Below are 19,243 nucleotides of genomic sequence, written 5' to 3' on the forward strand. Positions count from 1 at the left end.
CCTTCCTTCCTTCCTTCCTTCCTTCCTTCCTTCCTTCCTTCCTTCCTTCCTTCCTTCCTTCCCTCCCTCCTTCCCTTCCTTCTTTCCTTTTCATTTTTTAAGCCTCACCATTTCCATCCCACTTCAGAGCTTGTTTGGCCGTTGCAGGTTATGTCTTCTTATCCACATGGATATTAATTACAAAATCATCCATTCTCTGAGAACTGTTCTTTCAAGGTCTGCCATTTTTAGTATGCTGAGTCTAGTGTTTCAAAAAAGTTTTGCAAATTTTGGCAATGCATGAATTCTTGCTTTTTCAGATTCTCAGCTTGCTTGTCTGTCAATGCAACACCACACACACACACACACAAACACACACACACACACACACACACCTTACTTAAAATACTTTCTTATGGTAGCACGGAAAATGGTCAGAGTATTGTGTGCTCTGGGATATTCAAGGTGGTTATCTCTCTAAGGGTCTCTTGGTTACCCTGGAGCATGGTACTACAAGACCCGTGGCCTTGTGTAGTCACAGCAGCCATTTGTGCAATGCTCCCCTGCACTGCTGGGCACCACTGCTTCACAGAGTTCTTGGAACCACCAGAAAAAGACTCCCTCAATCATGGCTGTCTGTGAGAGGGCCCTTCCCTTGGCTGGTCACTCACCATAGTACCCTTCTCCTGAATATGGTTTTGCCATCCCCTGATTCACCCTGTGGCTTTACATGCTTCATCCCTCTTTTCTTGGGTATCCTTTAAAACTTTCTTTCTCGTAGTTCATGGGGTGGGATCCAAGAGAGGATGGGTGGCAGGTGAAGCAGATGTACATTTTGATTCATTTCTGTATTTTTCTTTTTATTGAATTCCATTTAACTGACTAATCATTTAAGTCCTAATTCTGAAAGTCTCTGTGAAGTTGGCACATTGTTTAGTCATCTGAACAATGTGATAGATGGCATAAACCTTGTCATTTACATTGCTCCCTGTGACTCCATCATCCAGCAGCTCCAGAATCAGAGCCACCTGCAGACGGACATGAGCACAGGGACCACAGGCAGTCAATACCTCAATGAAACCTCAGTGAATCTGCAACTATGCTTTGTCCCCAAGCTTCTGACAATCTTAGGCTTCAGCACTGCTGAATCCCCTTCTGAGGTCAGACTACTAAACGCTACATCTCTTGAACTGAATTTACAAGGCTGATTTTCCCAATTATTTGACTTGTCTCTTTAAGGAAAATCTTTCTGAATATATTATCATAAAATTAATATTTAAGCTAACTTGGTAAATTTTTATTATATGATATGGGCAATTGATCTAAACCAACTTCCCTGTTCAGTGTTTCTATTCTACAAAGAAGCCATTAGTCCTTATACTAACAATGAAGAATTTCTATAGATAAAGCACAATAAATGAAAAGTAATATTTCAAATGAAATTTTGTGGGTATTCTTATTTTCCCATTATCATAGATAACTGAAGATCTGAAATTCCTTCAGGGTAAATAGCTAAAAAAATTTCAATCTACTTTCAATAAGAGCCTTTCTTACCTAATAGTTCTTTCATAATATTTAATGATATTCCTCAGGAGAACATTGAATAAAAAGGCACAAAATCAGGTTATAGCAATTGATGAAAGCAGCTATAAGTGAAGTCAAGCCAGCCTACTCACCCCAGCTAGGCTGACTCTAGGCCTTTCCTGGATTCCTGCTCACCTCCCATAGGGACCCTGCACCCCAAAGGCTAATGGCACCTACTATGGGAAAAGAGATGGCACTGGCCTTCTGGATGTCTTCAGTGTTTTGCAAAATGTGTTCAGGTGAAACAGGAATACTATTCCACTTCACTGGAGGATTTACACTTGCATTCATTCTGCTCCCTGTGACAGGCAAGTAGAGCCGACAGTTTGGCCTACCAATAGCGTATGTGATAGGGCAATTTATTTCATGAGACACACACACGTAAAACACAATTTAGACAACTTGCCCCACCCTGGTGCTGCTTGGTCCAGGGATGATGCATCTTTCTCCTACAGATTGCTGTTATATCTTGAAATGGTCCAGAACTACATCTTTCAAAGTGTGTCCTGAGGACCTCAAGGATCCATGAAGTAATAACATCACAGTAATAAAAACCTGACATGCTATTTGCCTTTTTCACTCTGCTGAAATTTGCACCAAACCATGTGGGTAAAGTTGTACATGCTTTACTAAAACCATACTCTCCAAAAGAACAAAAACCTTAAAACTCACTGACTGCTCACATCAGTATTAGCATTTCTAGCAATGGAGACCTGCCTGCCCGTTTTTTTTTTTTTTTTTTTTTTTTTTAACAGTCATAATACTTCTGCACACATAAGAGACCAGACTAGAGCATGGGGAAAAGATCCTTGTGGATTGCTTTCCTGAAAGTTCTCTTAATTTCAGCAGTCTAAAACTGAATCCACGGCACCTCCATGGTATGCCAGAAAGTTAAATAATATTCATTTTAAAAGGCCAGGACAAATTTATAGTTTAATCAGGAAATCTCCCTGACTCTTAAGAGAGAGGTTCAGTAACACTATCAGGTATTGAAAACTGAAGGTCTAGTTTCCTGAATTCCAGACCTCTCAAAACTGACCGCTAACCTGGCCAAGAGATATCACATTACTCAGGACATCCATAGTGGCGCTGAAGGGAGGGATGACAAAGGAAACTGTCAAATGATTTTATCACATTGTTCTTAAGCTACAAAATAAAACTTGGTGAAAGCGATAAATAAGAAGTAGGAATCAGCATGGTGTGGTGGTGCACACTCTTAACCCCAGCACTCAGTGGGGCAGAGACAGGTGCACTGCTCGGAGTTCAAGGCCAGCCCCTCTACAAAGTGAGTCCAGGACAGCCACGGCTACACAGAGAAACTGTGTCTTGAAAAACAAAACAAACAGTAGGTATCTTGGACATGTTAGGTAAGCAGCCTACCACTGAATTACACTCCAAAACCTCAGAAATAAGGAACTTAAAAATCATCAAGATATTTAACCTGTTTTCTTTTTCTCAGACAATATAATTTAAAATGACAGAGGAGAAAAAACCTCTCTCAATAAAAAATAGTAATTACAACACACACACATATACACACGTGTGTGTGTGTGTGTGTGTGTGTGTGTGTGCTCTCAGTGGTTAAGAGTACATGCTGGAAGTGAAGAAGACATGAATGAGGTTCCCACATTGGACAGCTTACAACTGCCTGGGACTCCAACTCCAGGGAGTCAAATGCCTTCCTCTGGTCTCTACGGGTACCTGCACTCATGTGTACAGATTCACACAGACACACACATATTTTTTTTTTATTTTTTTAAATATTAGTTACAGTTTGTTAACCTTGTATCCCTGCTGTATCTCGCTCCCTTATTCCCTCCCAATCCTACCCTCCCTCCCTCATCCCCTCCCTGCCCCTTTCCAATTCCAAGTCCACGGATAGGGGAGGTCCTCCTCCCCTTTCATCTGACCTAATCTGGTTTATCAGGTATCTTCAAGACTGGCTACAAAGTCCTCCTCTGTCACCTAGCAGGCCTGTTCTGCCCTCCAGGGATGGGGGGTGTCAAAGAGCTAGCCATTGAGTTCATGTCAAAAATAGTCCTTGTTCTCCTTACTAGAGAACTCACTTGGATACTAAGCTACCATGGGCTATATCCGAACAGAGGTTATAGGCTATATCCATACATGGCCCTTGGTTGGAGAAACAGTCTCAGAAAAGACCCCTGTGCCCAGATGTATCTAGTCCTTGTGGAGCTCCTGTCCTCTCCAGGTCATACTAACTCCCCCTTCTTTCATATGATTCCCTGAACTCCGCCAAAGGTTTGGTTAAGTTAAGACTCTACTGCTAGGTAGAGTCTTTCAGAGAAGTCATACGTATTTATAAGAAATAAATTCTTTTAAATATATAAAACTGATATTGAAATATTTAATAGTAATTTTATTTTATAAAATTGAGCAGTATTAAAACCTGAATTTTAACATGGCATTGGTGTCAGTTTATATTCTATGACTTTCTATGAAAAAAGTCCATTTACTTGTTAAAAGTCACGTCATTACTCCAGAAAAACAATGTAACCTGCTTTATTTGTCCATTCATAATCAGGTTTTCTAAATACTTTAGGAACTGAACAGGGCTGGGGCAGCGGTTCAGTGGTTAACAGTACTTGCTACACTGGCACAACACACAGGCTCAGTCACCAGAACCCATGCTAGGCGGCTTACAACTGCCTGTGCCTTCAGTTCTCGGGAATCTCAACTTCTTTTGGCTTACTCAAGCACCAGCACTCACCTACACACACACACACACACACACACACACACACACACACACACTGTACTTCAGAATTCTTTCAGTTTCAATCCCCATTTCACAAAATAGAAAACATTCACGTTATATAGACTAAGAAATATCCTTCAAGTAATGAAACTGGTAAACTGTGAAGCCAGGGTGAGAACAAAGATCCCTGTCAATGAAAAGCTTACTCAATTTATCTATGCCCAAGGCCTTATATTTACAAAATTCATAACATCTGACCTTACAGATACTTCCCCAGAATACAATTGCTGATACCCACAATGCCCAAGAACCTAGCCTGAGGTCCTAACTCTGGAAAACAGGATGTCCTTCTATGGAAGCTTTCCTACCCCACGTTTTAGCCCATGAGCTCCCCAAACCACTCCATGTGCTGGTGTTGGTCTAATGCCACATAACATGAATCCTATCACTTTTACATGGGCGCACGGACCCCAAAAGCTGTTTCTGCCCATGATTACTCTATCATAGCAGCCAGACTCCAGGGATACCATTAGCCTTTCCCAATGTCATTTAGATTTTCTATAAATTGTCCCTCAGTGTTGCCATGAGAGTAGGTTTACTTGGATAGAGCTGTCATTGGCCTGAAAAATGGAAGGTAATGTTCCATGGTTAGAGCATGTGCCCCCAGAGGCTACTGCGATCCTCAAAGTCTATGTTGGTCACTACTGTTTCCTTGTACCTTAGACTAATGCCTGTCCAGATCACAGCTACCTGTTTCCCAGGGCTTGTGGAAGATCAGGTATGAATATCATATTATTAGGCATCAAGTACTAATTAAAAAAAAGGTGACAATTATGGAGTCCCAGCACTGCTAAAGACTAAGATGCCAGGGTCTGGCTTAAAGGTTCAGTTGTGAACGGAACGGATCCTGGATCCTGATCTCCCTGTTGGAAACAGCACTATTCTGAGTAGGCAGCTCATCCTTTGGAGATTCAGCTTCTAGAAGTATTTCAGACATAAAAAAAAAAAAAAAAAAAAAAAGCTCAATCAAACACAGAAAGGAAGGATGCATAAAATGAAGAAAAGTGGCTTGCAGTGCTTCTTAAGTCAACAAGGCAGCTGTGGTTTAGATGACAGGCTGATGACAAACGTGGGATAATCAGAGCTCACACATGCAAAGCCCTTTCACTAGCCTGCCATTTAGTACAAAATAAATGCTGGCTGTTGTTCCTAACCCTATTGTTATAATTAAGTTTGTAAAGCCTCATTTCAGATGTAATAATCACTTTGTCTAATAAAAATGTTTTAAATGCCAATCAAAGACAGCAATTGCCTCCTACAATTGGAATATTTCCTACTGTGAAGTATTTTAAGCGTCACCTCTACTATAAATGATATGAACATGCTGGCTAGTACTCTGTCAAATCAGAGAGAAGAAATTGATCTTGGAGGGTCATGTGACCTACCTAGTGGCATTCAGACTACACTACCTTAAATCGGTTAATAGAAATAATTATTTTCAAAGATTCTTGGATATTAACTTTGGATCACTTGTCACAGCAACACAATCCAATACATCTGCCAGAAGGTTTTTACTGTTTAAAAGTTCATCTCCCCAGAGAGGCCCCGCATCCCTTTCCTCTCCTCTGTTCACCACAGATGCCAAAGTACCAGCTTGCACACTGTGAGACATATGCCTCAGAGAACACTGAAGACCCCTGTGGCCAAGGCTCTTCCTATCTTTTTTTTTTTTTTTTTTTTGGCTCTTCCTATCTTAATGGAGGATCCACTGAAACCACAGCTGTCTCATATGATTTCTAGAACCACCCCAGAGGCAACCCTGCTGGCACCTTCTAAACTAGGTTAGATGAGGTAGAAAGAATGAGCAGTGACATCCATGGGCTAGGGTCACTAATGAATAAAAAGAAGGCAAACTGAGCACGAACATCTATTGTTCTCTGCTTCCGACTGTGGATGCTATGTGATCAACTGCCATGATGCTTTCCCCAGAAACTAGGAGCCAAATTAACCCAAAAGTGGCTTTTGTCAGGGTGTTTTATGACAATAACAGGAACACAACAAATATATGTGGAATACAGCATGCAAACAGTTTAGGACAGTAGTTATGGAAGCAGCTTGTTATAGATGATGCACTGTGCTGGTCTTCCACACACATCATCTTCCCCAGTAATGCGGCGATTCCATTTTATAAATCCAGTTTGAAAGCAACACCCATCTACCACTTCAGATATATGCAGCTCCCACGTTATGCTGTGTGAGATGACTTCTGTGGCATTTCAGCATTGTCCTCCTTCCAAGCTCATTGAGCCGATGCATAGTACCTACTATGTGCCAACCTTGGGAATAAAGCAGCCAACAGAGTTTGGTCTTTGCAATGGAATGTGTCTAGTCAGTTCCTCATGCAAATCAGACAAGTGGTTATGCCCAGTGTGGTGCTATAGAACCTGGGAGCTCAGATTCGTGTAAATCATGGGGCAGGGAGGCCTGGTTTCTAGGAAGAAGAAAGGTATGCATTGGCAGGTAAGAAAAAGAAAAAAAGCCAAAGAGGTAAAAGCATGCTAACTGAAGACTTACAGTTTGACGTGGGATGAGGAAGCAGCTTCAGAGACACAATGTGATCTATCCAAGGACCCTCGGAAAGGCTGCCACAAGCTGGGAAAAAAGCCCAGTTACTCTGACTTGCTTTTCACTACCATCCAATTTAACCATCAATCACAACAGTCTCATCTGTGATATGTCTGAGTGCTTTAAACGAAGGCATGCCACTTCAGGTGACAAAGGAGGCTACTGGAATTAAAAATCTCATGATCAAATCTAACAGAAAAAGTCATAGACACTCCCAAGGTGCAGGAAACAGCTCCCTTTGGGTCACATACCCATGAGACCAGGCACTACTCAGTTGTTTCTTTCAGATAGGTATAAATTTCTTTGCTGTAAGTACACTCTATCTTAGCAAAACAAAATAATAATAAAAAAATTCTTTTATATGACAAGGGAGAAAACCAACAGGATAGGCTCCCTGCTAACATGCATTTCTTCTTACTGAAAGGTTTATTTTTATTATATTAGTATGAGGATTCTGCTCACGTATGTGTGTGTGTGTGTGCGTGTGTGTGTGTGCGTGTACCACATGTCTGGTACCTTCAGAGGCTAAAAGAGGGCACTGGAACTGGAGTTACAGATGGTTGTAAGCTGCCATGTGGTTGTTACAAACAGAATCTGTGTCTTCGTGTTCTTTAACCAGAGTCATCTCTGCCACTGTACTTCCTCTTCTTAATAAGCGGACTCCAGACAGTGATAATGCATCAACCCTCTCCTCTGCTTCTTAGCTCCTTTTGCAGAGGAAGTAGTCACTGAGATGGGATAGCTCAAGAAAGGAAACTTCCAGGAAGTATCCTGAAAGAAAGTTGACCTCCTGTGAAGAGGGATGGACAAGAGCACCGAAGGCTAGACTCCAAGTTCCCACACTGTCCTCGAAGTAGCTGGGAACTGCTTCAACTCTGCCTCAAACAAACAAACAAATACCTTATTTGGTTGATTTATTGTAACATAGAGCTGAAAGGATCTGAGAAAAGGGTACTTGCTTGGTCCTGACCCAGGGAACACAGCTACACTTTCTACTAGAACAGAAGATAGAGGATACAGATGGTGCCACTTAATTGGAAAAATTAATTTTAACCAGATTCCTAGAAAAAAATCATGCAAAAGGATAACAATCCTTTGTTGGTAAGGAATCCACCTCTACCACACCCCACCCACCACCCAGGTCATAACAGGAGAGCCTTGCATATAAGCCTAGCAGTGATCCCTGTTAGTTCCACTGAACACACACAGGCAGCACCACTGTGATGCTAGACAATGCCATATGGATGCTCTGACACAACCAGGTCTTCATCTTAAATAATCCTTCCATCTTACTGCACTTATTTCAGAAGATGAGATCAAGGGAACAGTTACCATGAAGCAGGCTTTAGAGGTAAACAAACAAGAAGCTAGGCTTCAGTTTCCTTTGTACAAACTTAGGCAAAGTTATTTCTTTCTCATTAGGAACACTGTTTGGAAAAATGCATCTTTCTTGAGAGTGTGGCAAAGCCTAAGTGAAACAGAGCAGCTACTCAGAGACGCTGTTGACAGTATTAAAGCGCTACACTCCCTGGAAACATTTGGAGATCACATGATCTATTCAGCCAACATCCAGTACTGCCTGAGAGCAAAGCACTTATGGTCATGATGCAAGCCTAATAACAATAACAACAGTGGACAATGTCTTATATTGGCCGCACCTAACGGCGTTGCACAACCAGGAGGGGAAGCACTGTTCTGGCATTCAGCAGTTAAATATAAGGTTTCAGAAGAACGTTGCACAGCAGCTCATGCTCACACAGCCAGTGGAGGAGCTTGTACCCACACCCAACCTTTCTGCACACAGCATGCAAACCCTACAACAGCACTTTCCAGATAGAAGCAACAGAAAGACGCAAGGTGGGAAACTGGCACACGGGTCTCCGGGGAGCCGAGCATGGCAAAGGGTTAAAGAGTCGTTCTGGAAGAACAGGAAGCTGACAGATTGCTAAGAATGGGGTTCGAAAGAATGGAGTATGTGTTCCAGTTCAAAAACCATTAACTTTTTTTTGGAGGGGTGATCTTGAAGTTGAGGGAGAGCTGGCATGTGTGCTCCATGGTATAATGGAGATCAAGGCTGAATGTGTATCAAGCCTATTTGTTTAAACTTCTGCTTATGTCTGATAGTCAAGCCACCTGCAGTGTGTGGTGAGGCGCGCTCTTGCCATTGAGGTACAGCACCAGAAAACGCTCCGTCACCATTTTACAGCTGCTCCCCAGTGTTCCATTGGCTCACTTGTCAATCTTGAAAATGTTTTTACTGGCAATCCTTGTATCTGCTGTATAGGGAAAACCACAAAGCAGCCTATAGTAATGATTTTACAGAGAGAAGAACGGTGGGGCTAGGGGTTGACATATAACATTTTCTCTTAAAATCCAAAACCATGAGTAACCATGAGTTACCTCCATTTAATAGCTGTCATTAAACTCTATATAATGTTACTGATTGTCAGTACAGAAGACATGTGCAGTTTTACCAAACTTATCCCCAAGAAGCTTCACACATTCCCAGTGAGATTTTTAAACAGCACTCCCACTTCAAAAACAAATGGGCTCCTTTCTGTCTTCTCTACCCCTCTCTAAAGTATGACCCCTATTGTAACACGAACACCTCAGATTCTCTAAGAAGTGTGGACCATCCTTGAACTTGTGATCTTCCTAACTTACTCACCCATATGCTGGGCTTACAAGCATGAATCCCCGTGTGTTGTAACAGCTGGAAAGCTTCTTCAAATGTTAAACACAAATTGTTTAATGTAGTAGTTTCAAAGTCCCTGTTATCTATAAACAAGTCCACACAATGATGAGCAAAAATGTTCACGGTAGAATTAGCCAATGACACCTAACGTCAGGCACAGCCCAGTAACCAATACTATTAAACAAATAAGCCAAAAATGATATACTCATACGATGGAATATTACTCAGGAAAAAAAAAGTGATACATGCAAGCATGTGATATAAAAGATAACACAGTGGGTGTGGCTATATGTGTATGTATGAAACATCCAGAAGAGTGAAAGCTACAGACATAATAGTAAACCAAGGATGTCTGGAGCTGAGGCTATGAAAGAGATAAGAAAAACAGTATAAAGGAGCTGACTAGAGGGATAGAAATGTTCCAAAGGGACTTCATAAACTGAACATATTACTAAAATAACTACAATTTTAACTTAAATAGTAAATTTTATGTCATGTTAAAAAGAATATGCTTGGGCTGGAGAGATGGCCCAGTGGTTAAGAGCACTGTCTGCTCTTCCAAAGGATCCAGGTTCAATTCCCAGCACCCACATGGCAGCTCACAACTGTCTGTAATGCTAGTTCCAAGGCATCTGACACCCTCACGCTAATGCACATAAAATAAAAATTAAATAAATTAGTTTAAAAAAAAGAATATGCTCCATGTATGACCTACATTTCTATGAAAATGTCCTTATGTAGCTAGACCATATACATTAAATAAATTCAATGAAATAATTAAAAATATAAAAAAGAAAATAAAGTTTAGGACTGGAAAGACAAGTCAGCAGTTAAAAGAGTTAAATGTCTGGCTGTTTTTTTCTGGAATCTCAGATTCAATTCCCAGCACCTACATGGTAGTTCACAACCATCTATAACTCTAGTTCCAGTATCTGCAGCTGACCTCATTGGGCACCAGGTACTCATGTGATGTATAGATAAACCTGTATAAAAAACACCCATACACACAAATAAAAAAACATAATGACTCTTTTCTACATATTTAGTTTTGATGCTAATGTGATTTATTAGAAGTTCTAAGATATTAATTGCTGATACACAGAAATATGTGATTTGTATCCTTTGTGTCATGCAACCAAAGTATTTATTAATTCCGGTAACTTTTCAGCAAATCTGTCAATAATTTCCCTCAGTCGTGGCCTTGCAGTTAAGCCATTCTTCCTCATCTGGTCCATTCTAGTTTGTTCCTTTGTTTTTCCTCCTACCCTTGCCTCGCTGAGAGACCCTCAGCACTACAGGGAACAAGAGCAGTGTCTGGAAAAGCAGCACATTCCATTTAGCAGAAAAGAAAGAGATATTTTACATACAATAATTCATTTGGCTGTTTTTTTTTAAAAAAATGAGTTTTATCAACTTAATGGACATTTTCTTTTATTTCTCATTTGTCCTGATTTCTACTTGTCATTGTCAATGTCCATCAAATGATCACGTGATCATTTACTGTGGTGAGGTGCAGGACTCTCATTTTAATCAGCCCTTCTAGTAATGAGGCAAATCTACTTAGAGAGATAATCCTCTGCTTTCACACTACTACACTTGACTTATATTTTACATGGACAGTCATAAGTGACTACCATCTATAGCTATGGGGTTTGTCTTTTCTTCTGATGTGGGGGTCAGGTTTCATGCAGTGGCCTTAAAGAATAAACTCGCTTTGGTCATGGTGTTTCAAAAGAGCAATAGTAACCCTCAGACAGTATCCCTGCCTTAGGATCTTCATCACCCTTCAAATAAAATCCAGATTACTTAAAAAAAAAAAAAAAAAGAATAAACTCAAACATAGTCCTGAATCCTTCACTTCCAGAAGGACTGCACAACATCAGGCTGAATTTCTCAAAGCCTGACGGAATTCACAACAAACCACCCTGCTGGAGTTTGCTTTTGGTATTATTATTGGTATCACATGAGCATTCCCCATCAGTATCCCTGAGTCTGTGCTGTGCTCCTACATGCTCTGTTATACGTAGCTGTCCACTGTGTAAGCACATGCACAGAGCACAAATATGGCAGGAACCATATTGGTGACGCTGATGTATGTATGTCCTACTGTTAACTGTAAATATGCTTTTTAATCAATCTGAAACCGTGCTAGCTTCTCCAGGTCAACAGATTTAATTCCTCACAAGTTCTTGGATCTGCATATGAGAAAAGAACATGTGTTTTTCTCTTTCTGGGTTTGAGTCACTTCACTTAATGTCATGTTCTCCATATTTCATCTGTTGGGAAAAATAATGAACACAAGATGAGGAGTTCACAGATAAAAAGTTTTCATCACTGCTCCATCATGCAGCCATCCTAAGCATCTGGGTTCTCCATCAAATACACCAGAATCAATAAATAGAAAGCTATTGGAATTACCTTGAAAGTCATTCTTAGAAAGCTCTAATTCTACCTGATTGCAAATTTCTCATTGTGGTTTGGGGATGCAACTGAAATCTATTTTCTTCTGCTAGTTTCGCCATCTTCGAATATTTCCAGAATACCTTGGTTTTTCTAGTCCTGGATACATAAACAAGAGGGACAGTTCTACAATTTTCAAATCCAACAGAATTAAATCTGGTAACCCCATATGCCTAAAAATCTGAGAAGTTATAAAAGTTGATACCCAATAGCCAATGTGAAAATGGAACAAAAAGAAGTGAAGCCCAGCCTTTCTGTTTCTAAGTGATTTTGTAAGACTTCACAGCTCTAAGGAAGGCTGGTTCACTGTCTAGTTGCCCTTATCCTTGACAATCTCCAGCCCAGAATATCTCTGATTTGGCTAAATTCTCTGGGAGGCTGGTTTGAAGGCACTTGGCCTGCAACAATGCAAAGCATGCCAATTCCTCACCCAAATGGGTGTTTCCAGCCTTTCCCTGCAGCCCTTTTAATTGAGAATTATGCTTCAGGGATTTCATCTTTTAGAATCTCATTATCCCAAACTTTACTTTCAGTACTGTGGCCTGGGGGATTTTGATCCAAACAGGTGTCAACACTTGGGATTATGGTGTTCAGGACTGTGCCATTTTACACCATGATGGATAATAACAATCAAATAGTATTTGTTGTTCCTGCTCCAATTCCTTAGCTTTTGGTGACTGGCATCTACTTCAGTTTACTCCTCTGTTGCTTTGATACACTGTGAGTCTTTGCTGCTGGCATTTTCTTACAAGTTACTTTGGATTCTTCTTGTGTATTTCCCATGTCCTTATTACTGTCATCCACTTGATGAATCTTATTGTATTGCACAGAATATTATCTGTGTTGTCAGAATTTCTATCTCAACTTGGGAATAATGTGTATTTTGGTTTTCCTGAATGCAGGGCACTATTAGCATTAGGTTAAGGGTTTGATAGTATCATTCAATATCTTTTAATGCTGACTTGCTATTTCCTTTTATATTCTTACTTATTGATCAATTATATCAATTTTGGCAACTAACAATCTCTTGATTATTGTATTTCCTCGTCTTATAAATTTTTATTTTGTAAAGTGACTGCTGACTGTTTTATGAGAAACAACTGGAAATATAGAACAGCTACAGTTGCAAAGGGTAATCTTTGATCTGGGTGTTGGCTGTATTTCTGCTTGCTTGTTTGCTACAGGAGATTACTACAATGAAGGCAGCTAACATGCAGTATCTGTTTGTAGCCCTCCTTCCATCTTCAAAGTTGGCAGTGTTGATTCAACTTTGTGTTTTTTCCATAGCTACACGTTCTCTGTCTTTTCTGCTGTGAGATTATGATAACTCAGATACTCAGTGTAATTTGCTCAATGCAGTTCTTTATGTTAACATATATACAAAGTCCACCTACAATTTAAGGTGACACATTTGCCAGTTTTGCCAGTTTTGGGGACCAGAGCCTGGACACCTTTGACAGCTACTATTCTACTGAACACAGTTGTTACCATGAACTGTATGTTGGATGGCCAAACAACACTCTCCTCTAACTCCACGGTTAATTTAAACACTCTACTTATGTTTGTATGTGTGCATCTTCGTGCAGTTATAAGGATGTGAGTCCGGGTGCCTTTGGAAGTCACCAGAGGGCACTGGATCCCCTGAAAATGGATTCATAAGCTGTTGTGAGCTACCTAGCATGGATGCTGGGAACTGAACTTAGTTCTCTTCTAGAATAATACCTGAAGGCACTTCTCCGGCTCCACAGCTTTTGGTTAGCTTTCTTTAATGCTTTTTGAGACAGAGTCTCACTGTGTAGGTATGGATTGACTGAAACTTCCTGTGTAGACCTGGCTAGCCTAGAACTCACAGTAATTTGTCTGTTTCTGTCACCTGACTAACGTCAAAGGTTTAAATGTATAAGTTATTTCAAGTTTATTGCTAAGTTTATTGTTATTGCTAAGTTTAGATAGAAAATTACGGTAACATATTCTTTAAACATTCTTATACCAAACTGTTTTAAAAATCTCAAAAATAAATGAAATACTTTCTGTTGAGAAGATTTTCGAATCATGAGTTCAAACAAGAAAATTATAGTATTTAGGATGGCAGAATACATGAAACACTGCCGTTCCTGGTCTTTGGCACAGACTAGCATTCTCACAGATGCCCATCACTCAGGTAAGCTCTGGAATTGCTTTCAAATCTTAAATCAATCTTCTCAACAAAGCTGAACATGCCCAACTCATTTATAATTGTCATCAGCAGAACCTAAACTGCTAAAGGGTAGAGAGCTTTATGCATTTTGTTCAACAACTCTTCTTTAGCATACAGGATACTCTTTAGTGCACAGTAAGTACTCTGTGGAAATCTGATGAACAAATGAATGATGATGCCACAGAAATGCCAATAATTTATTTAGCAACTGTCTGCTAGACATTGTGGAAAAAGTGTTTTCGATATGTGCACAACCCCGTTTGCTGGTCGGCAGGCATGGCCTTCAACCATGGCTGCTTGTGGAAAGCTTCTGTAGAGTTAAACATAAACACACAAAACCAAAAACAAACAGACAAACAAAAAACTACAGATAGCTGACCTACACCTACACCCCAACTGGAAGATATTAAAAGAGGTATGTGTGCTGACACCAGCTCTGTAATTGCTGCAGAGGCTTCTGTGAAGCCAGGTGGAGAGCACAGCAGTGTTCACACTTGCAGTGATTTTTCTTCCTGCTCCCAATAAAGAAAGCCACACCAGCAGACAGAGACTTAATGTTATACCAAGTCCAAGAAACCTCCTGTCAAATTAGGCTTTAATTTGAAAATGTAAAGGAGCCTCTGAACAATTCTTTCTGAAGCTACACTGCTTCCACACAGGAGCTCAGTGACTGCCAAATAGGTAGCTGCTTTTATAATCATACAACACAGGTTACATGGCTTACCCAGTCACAGCGAGTAAACCGGAGGGCAGTGATTCAAAACAAAGCAGAGTAACCAAGGCATGTAAAGCACTCAGTTATTTTTAATCAATAAAGTGTTGATTCAGCCTTTCCTGAGACACTTCCCTGTTACCTGGGCTAGGCTCATATGCATAGTTTTTTTTTCCCCCTACATGTAAAAAATTCTTATCAGGCTATAAACGTAGCAGTACTAAGGGTATCACCAATACTTTTACTGATAATTAAGAAAGAGGGAGAAAGAATGAAAGAGAGAGAAAGAAAAAGACAGACAGACAGAAAGAAAGCTCCAACTGGAGCAAGTGACTCTCCATGGTCAGCATAAATCATGTTGCTGAGGTACAGCAGTGCTTCTAAGCGACTAAGAATGTGATTAAGGAAGACAGGGGCGTTTTGTTTTGGTCATTAATCCTACTGTTCTTTCAATATGTTCATTAGTTCCTAGTCTTCTACACTGTATCAAATAAAAACGCCAGGCAGGACACAAGTAGCATAAAGTCGAGACTGCGATTGCTTTTAAATGTACAGCACATGCCAAGACACACAGACAAAGTGCGTGGAGGATGATGAAGGAGGTGGCCTGAGCGGTTCACCAGTCACCAGTAGTAAGCACAGGCAAACACCTACAAACGCCAGAAGGCAGGAAAGATATAATGGAAGAGAAGAGTGGGTGCCACCTCGACTCAGGCCACACAGATTAATAATAAATTCTCAGCTCAACCCCCACATTATAAGCAGTACATGCTGGCACTACTGATTCTCATTTTTGTAGGTGAGGATATGGAGATTTAGGAAAGGAACATGAACGTCTGCTTGACAGTAAGTGTGCCAGATTCCTAGGTATACACATTTCCACTTCACGGAGCACCTCACCTGACCTCCTCTAATGCCGGGAACAAACACTGTGGTACAATTACAAAAGACAATGCCAGAAATAAAACAACCCATTTACTTAAAAATAAAGTAGACTCAATCATGACAACATACTTATAATTAATGACCTCAGATAGAACAATCGCTACCAGCTGTGTGGTGAGCTATTAAACATAAAATAGTTCATATCAAGTATAAGGTAGGTTGCCCTTCTGCCTACACCCCCAAAATCAACATGTCCCAAAGAAACTTTTCCCCAGACTGCATTACCCACTGAAAGTAATTATATCACAATCAGTCTTAATAGAGCAAGTGGGAAACTAGAACCTTCCTCTAATCCTCTTCACCTAGATACTCTTGGCACCTCCTCTCCTCCTGTGTCTCTCATAGAGCTCTTACTGTGCTCACCGTGGAACCAGAAGTCCAAGGGCATCTACAATTACAGCTTGCATAGAAGGAAAATCTCCTCACAATGAATTACAAAGGGGCAAATATAACCCCTATCATCACTGCAAAGATTGTTTAGTAAATGAGGTTTAAATACATTTTGAAGATTTCAGAAATTGACTTTTTTATAACTCACCAATATCTGACCACAGGCCTACTGACAGAGCTGAGAACTCTAACTGTAACTCAGGACAGTTTCTAACAACGTTTTATGAGACTAAGAAGGCAAAGGTTATTCATCCAGACTGCTTATTTCCTTTTTTCTCCATTAATTAATTTATTTCCTTACTTTACATCATGATCGAAGCCTCCCCTCCCCCACCTGCTTATTTCTTGGAAAAGAGGACAGACTATCAAAGGTCTCAGGTATGAAAAGCAGCTCCTAACAGCCTAAACTCCCCTTCCTTTCCCCTTCCCAGCAGAGGGTGGTGTCAGCGCAAAGAGGGTGGTGTCAGCGCAAGTGGCTCCAGGGACTCACTGCGGCACTGCCATGCCCAGGCTCCTTTAAACACACAGCCACAAGGAAGTTCTGTTACAGCTCTGTGAGAAGACTCACAGAAGTTCTGTCTACCGGCCAAATTCAAATGGGCAAGGGAGTAAAGGAGTTAGAATTAATCTAGGTTTCCTCAAGTTCACAGGCTCTATTTTCTTTACTAACCCATGATGTTCAATTGGAAAAGTCAAAACTTACTTCAAAAGTTTTTCATTTGGTGATAGTGACTACATGGGTGACTCTTTTTATTTTTATTTTTTCCAAGTATTCATATATTTTTTTATTTCATAATTTTCATTCTTCTCTGCCTTGCCCAAACTCAATTCACCTTTCACGGTTTTCTTTTTTTTTTCTTCCTTTTTTATTATTATCATTTATGACAATTTATTCAATTAGTATCCCGGCTGTGGCCCTCTCCTTCATCTCTTCCCAGTCCATGGGTGACTATTAAGAGGCCCATACCTAACTCCTTTTCCTGGGATTGCATGATGTGCTTTTCCTTTTGCCCCCTCTCCCAGTTCTTAAGTATAAGTATATTCTGTTTTTTTTTTTCTTTAAAAAAAATCCTTCAACGTTAGAGCACACATACCCCTATTAAACAATCAGACAGCAACTTTGCTTTAAAAGATCACATTTATGTAAAACTTACTAAGGGAACTCTTTTACAAACCAACAGCAACACATTTTAAGAGTGCATGATATGGAGGAAGAAGACATGGAAAGATCTGCTAAGCAGACCTTTAAAATTGTACAGTGAAGGTTGAAAGTTGAACTTCAAACCAACACGTGCATTTCTCAGATGGCCCGCCACACAGCCGCGGAGGTAACAGCTTCTCCCTGAGATGCTCACCTAGCGTAGCATATGCCCGTGCTCTGAGAGGCTGATCATAAGTGCTCCTGCACTCTTTTCTCTGCACTATTAAGCAGATGGCAGCGCTAAATCCAAACGATGTCATACATCTCCCTGGTGGACTCTGTTTGCATACACTACCATTATTCCACAAGTCCTCTGTGAAAAATCTCATGTATTCTCAAGAACGTTAAACAGGGAACTGACAGTTGCAACTGATTTATAACCACTAGGCTGCCTTTGCCCCTAGTGTGCCTCCACACACTTGTGGAGGAAAGGCGTAAAGATCCCACCTGTGAGCACTGTTCAGACAGTCTGTACCTTTATGATGATGCTCCCCCTCCACACATACCTCCTACTTATCGCACACTCAAGCAGAACTGGGCTGGGATCTTGAACTGGACAGGGCTGCAGTCTGAGAACGCTCAGCATTTCTTTCTCTCTGAGATTTAGGACTGACAGGAAAATCGAATGACAAGCATCAGAGCCCCTAACACAGTAACCAACACTTGGCAGGTATGTCACATTTGATCCTCTCCAACTTGATTAGTAAATAGTGGGAGAAAATTATTTCCTTGTTTTATCTAAAGAATTTTGCCATGGAGCCTCAGAATTTCTTGGATCATTTTTCAGTACAACGAAGGAGTCACGTTTACTAAGTAGTACAATGGAGAAAGAAGCTGACAGTGGCTTTGGGGCTTCAAGTTAACTGCTGCACCATTGCTGCTCCCTCACTGAAGGGCTGTATTCATCACATCTCAGTCACTTGTAGTTCACAGACAAGAAGATGCCATTATCAGGGGGAAGCTCATCAGGATCCTGCCTTGCCAGGGACAAGCAGTCCCATCCTCATCTCTGCTTCCAAGCTACCTTGCCAGCACCTCTGCACTTCCACATGCTCTCCCACTTTGAAGTCTCCTCAGCTCAGGCCAAAGGCAGTGGCCAAGAGATCCCTGAAGTCACAGTTGCAGGGGTCTTTACTCATTTCCACCTGCTCTCCAGATATCATATCAAAATGACAGCTCAGAGACTCATAGCCAAACTTTGGGAAGAGTGCAGGAAATCTTATGAAAGAAGGGGAAGATAGAAAGACCTGGAAGGGTCAGGAGCTCCACAAGGAGAGCAACAGAACCAAAAACTCTGGGTCCAGGGGTCTTTTATGAGACTGATACTACAAACAAGGACCATGCATAGAGATAACCTAGAACCCCTGCACAGATGTAGCCCACAGCAGTTCAGGCTCCAAATGGGCTCCCTAGGAAGGAGAACAGGGGCTGTTGCTGACATGAACTCAGTGGCTGGCTCTCTGATCACCTTCCCATGGAGGGAGGGGCGGGCAGGTTTACCAGGCCACAGAGGAAGACAATGTAGTCAGTCCTGATGAGACCTGATAGACCAGGATCAGAAGGAAGGAGAGGAGGACCTCCCCTATCAGTGGACTGGGGAAAAGGCATGGGAAGAGATGAGAAAGGGAGGGAGAGATTGGGAGGGGACAAGGGTGGGGGCTACAGCTGGGATACAAAGTGAAAAAATTATAAAAAAAGAAAATAAAAGTAATCAAGATGACACAAAGATACAGAAAGTA

The 19,243-nt window shown here is 40.9% G+C and overlaps 1 protein-coding gene across 2 annotated transcripts in view; it reads right to left on the reverse strand.

Moving 5' to 3' along the window:
- The window catches only part of Khdrbs3 (KH RNA binding domain containing, signal transduction associated 3), a 168,126-nt gene that overhangs the window by 17,297 nt on the left and 131,586 nt on the right, over positions 1-19,243 (reverse strand). Inside the window, exon 8 of one of the 2 annotated variants that reach the window (XM_055626568.1) lies at positions 6,854-6,931. The exons of the other annotated variant lie outside the window; for it this stretch is intronic. Within the exon in view, the coding sequence (XP_055482543.1) occupies positions 6,854-6,931 (78 nt within the window). The remainder of the gene's footprint in view (positions 1-6,853; positions 6,932-19,243) is intronic. 2 annotated transcript variants of the gene reach the window in all.

Source organism: Psammomys obesus, unplaced genomic scaffold (genome assembly GCF_907164565.1).
Source record: "Psammomys obesus unplaced genomic scaffold, mPsaObe1.curated_primary_1811, whole genome shotgun sequence".
NCBI classification, from domain to species: domain Eukaryota; kingdom Metazoa; phylum Chordata; class Mammalia; order Rodentia; family Muridae; genus Psammomys; species Psammomys obesus.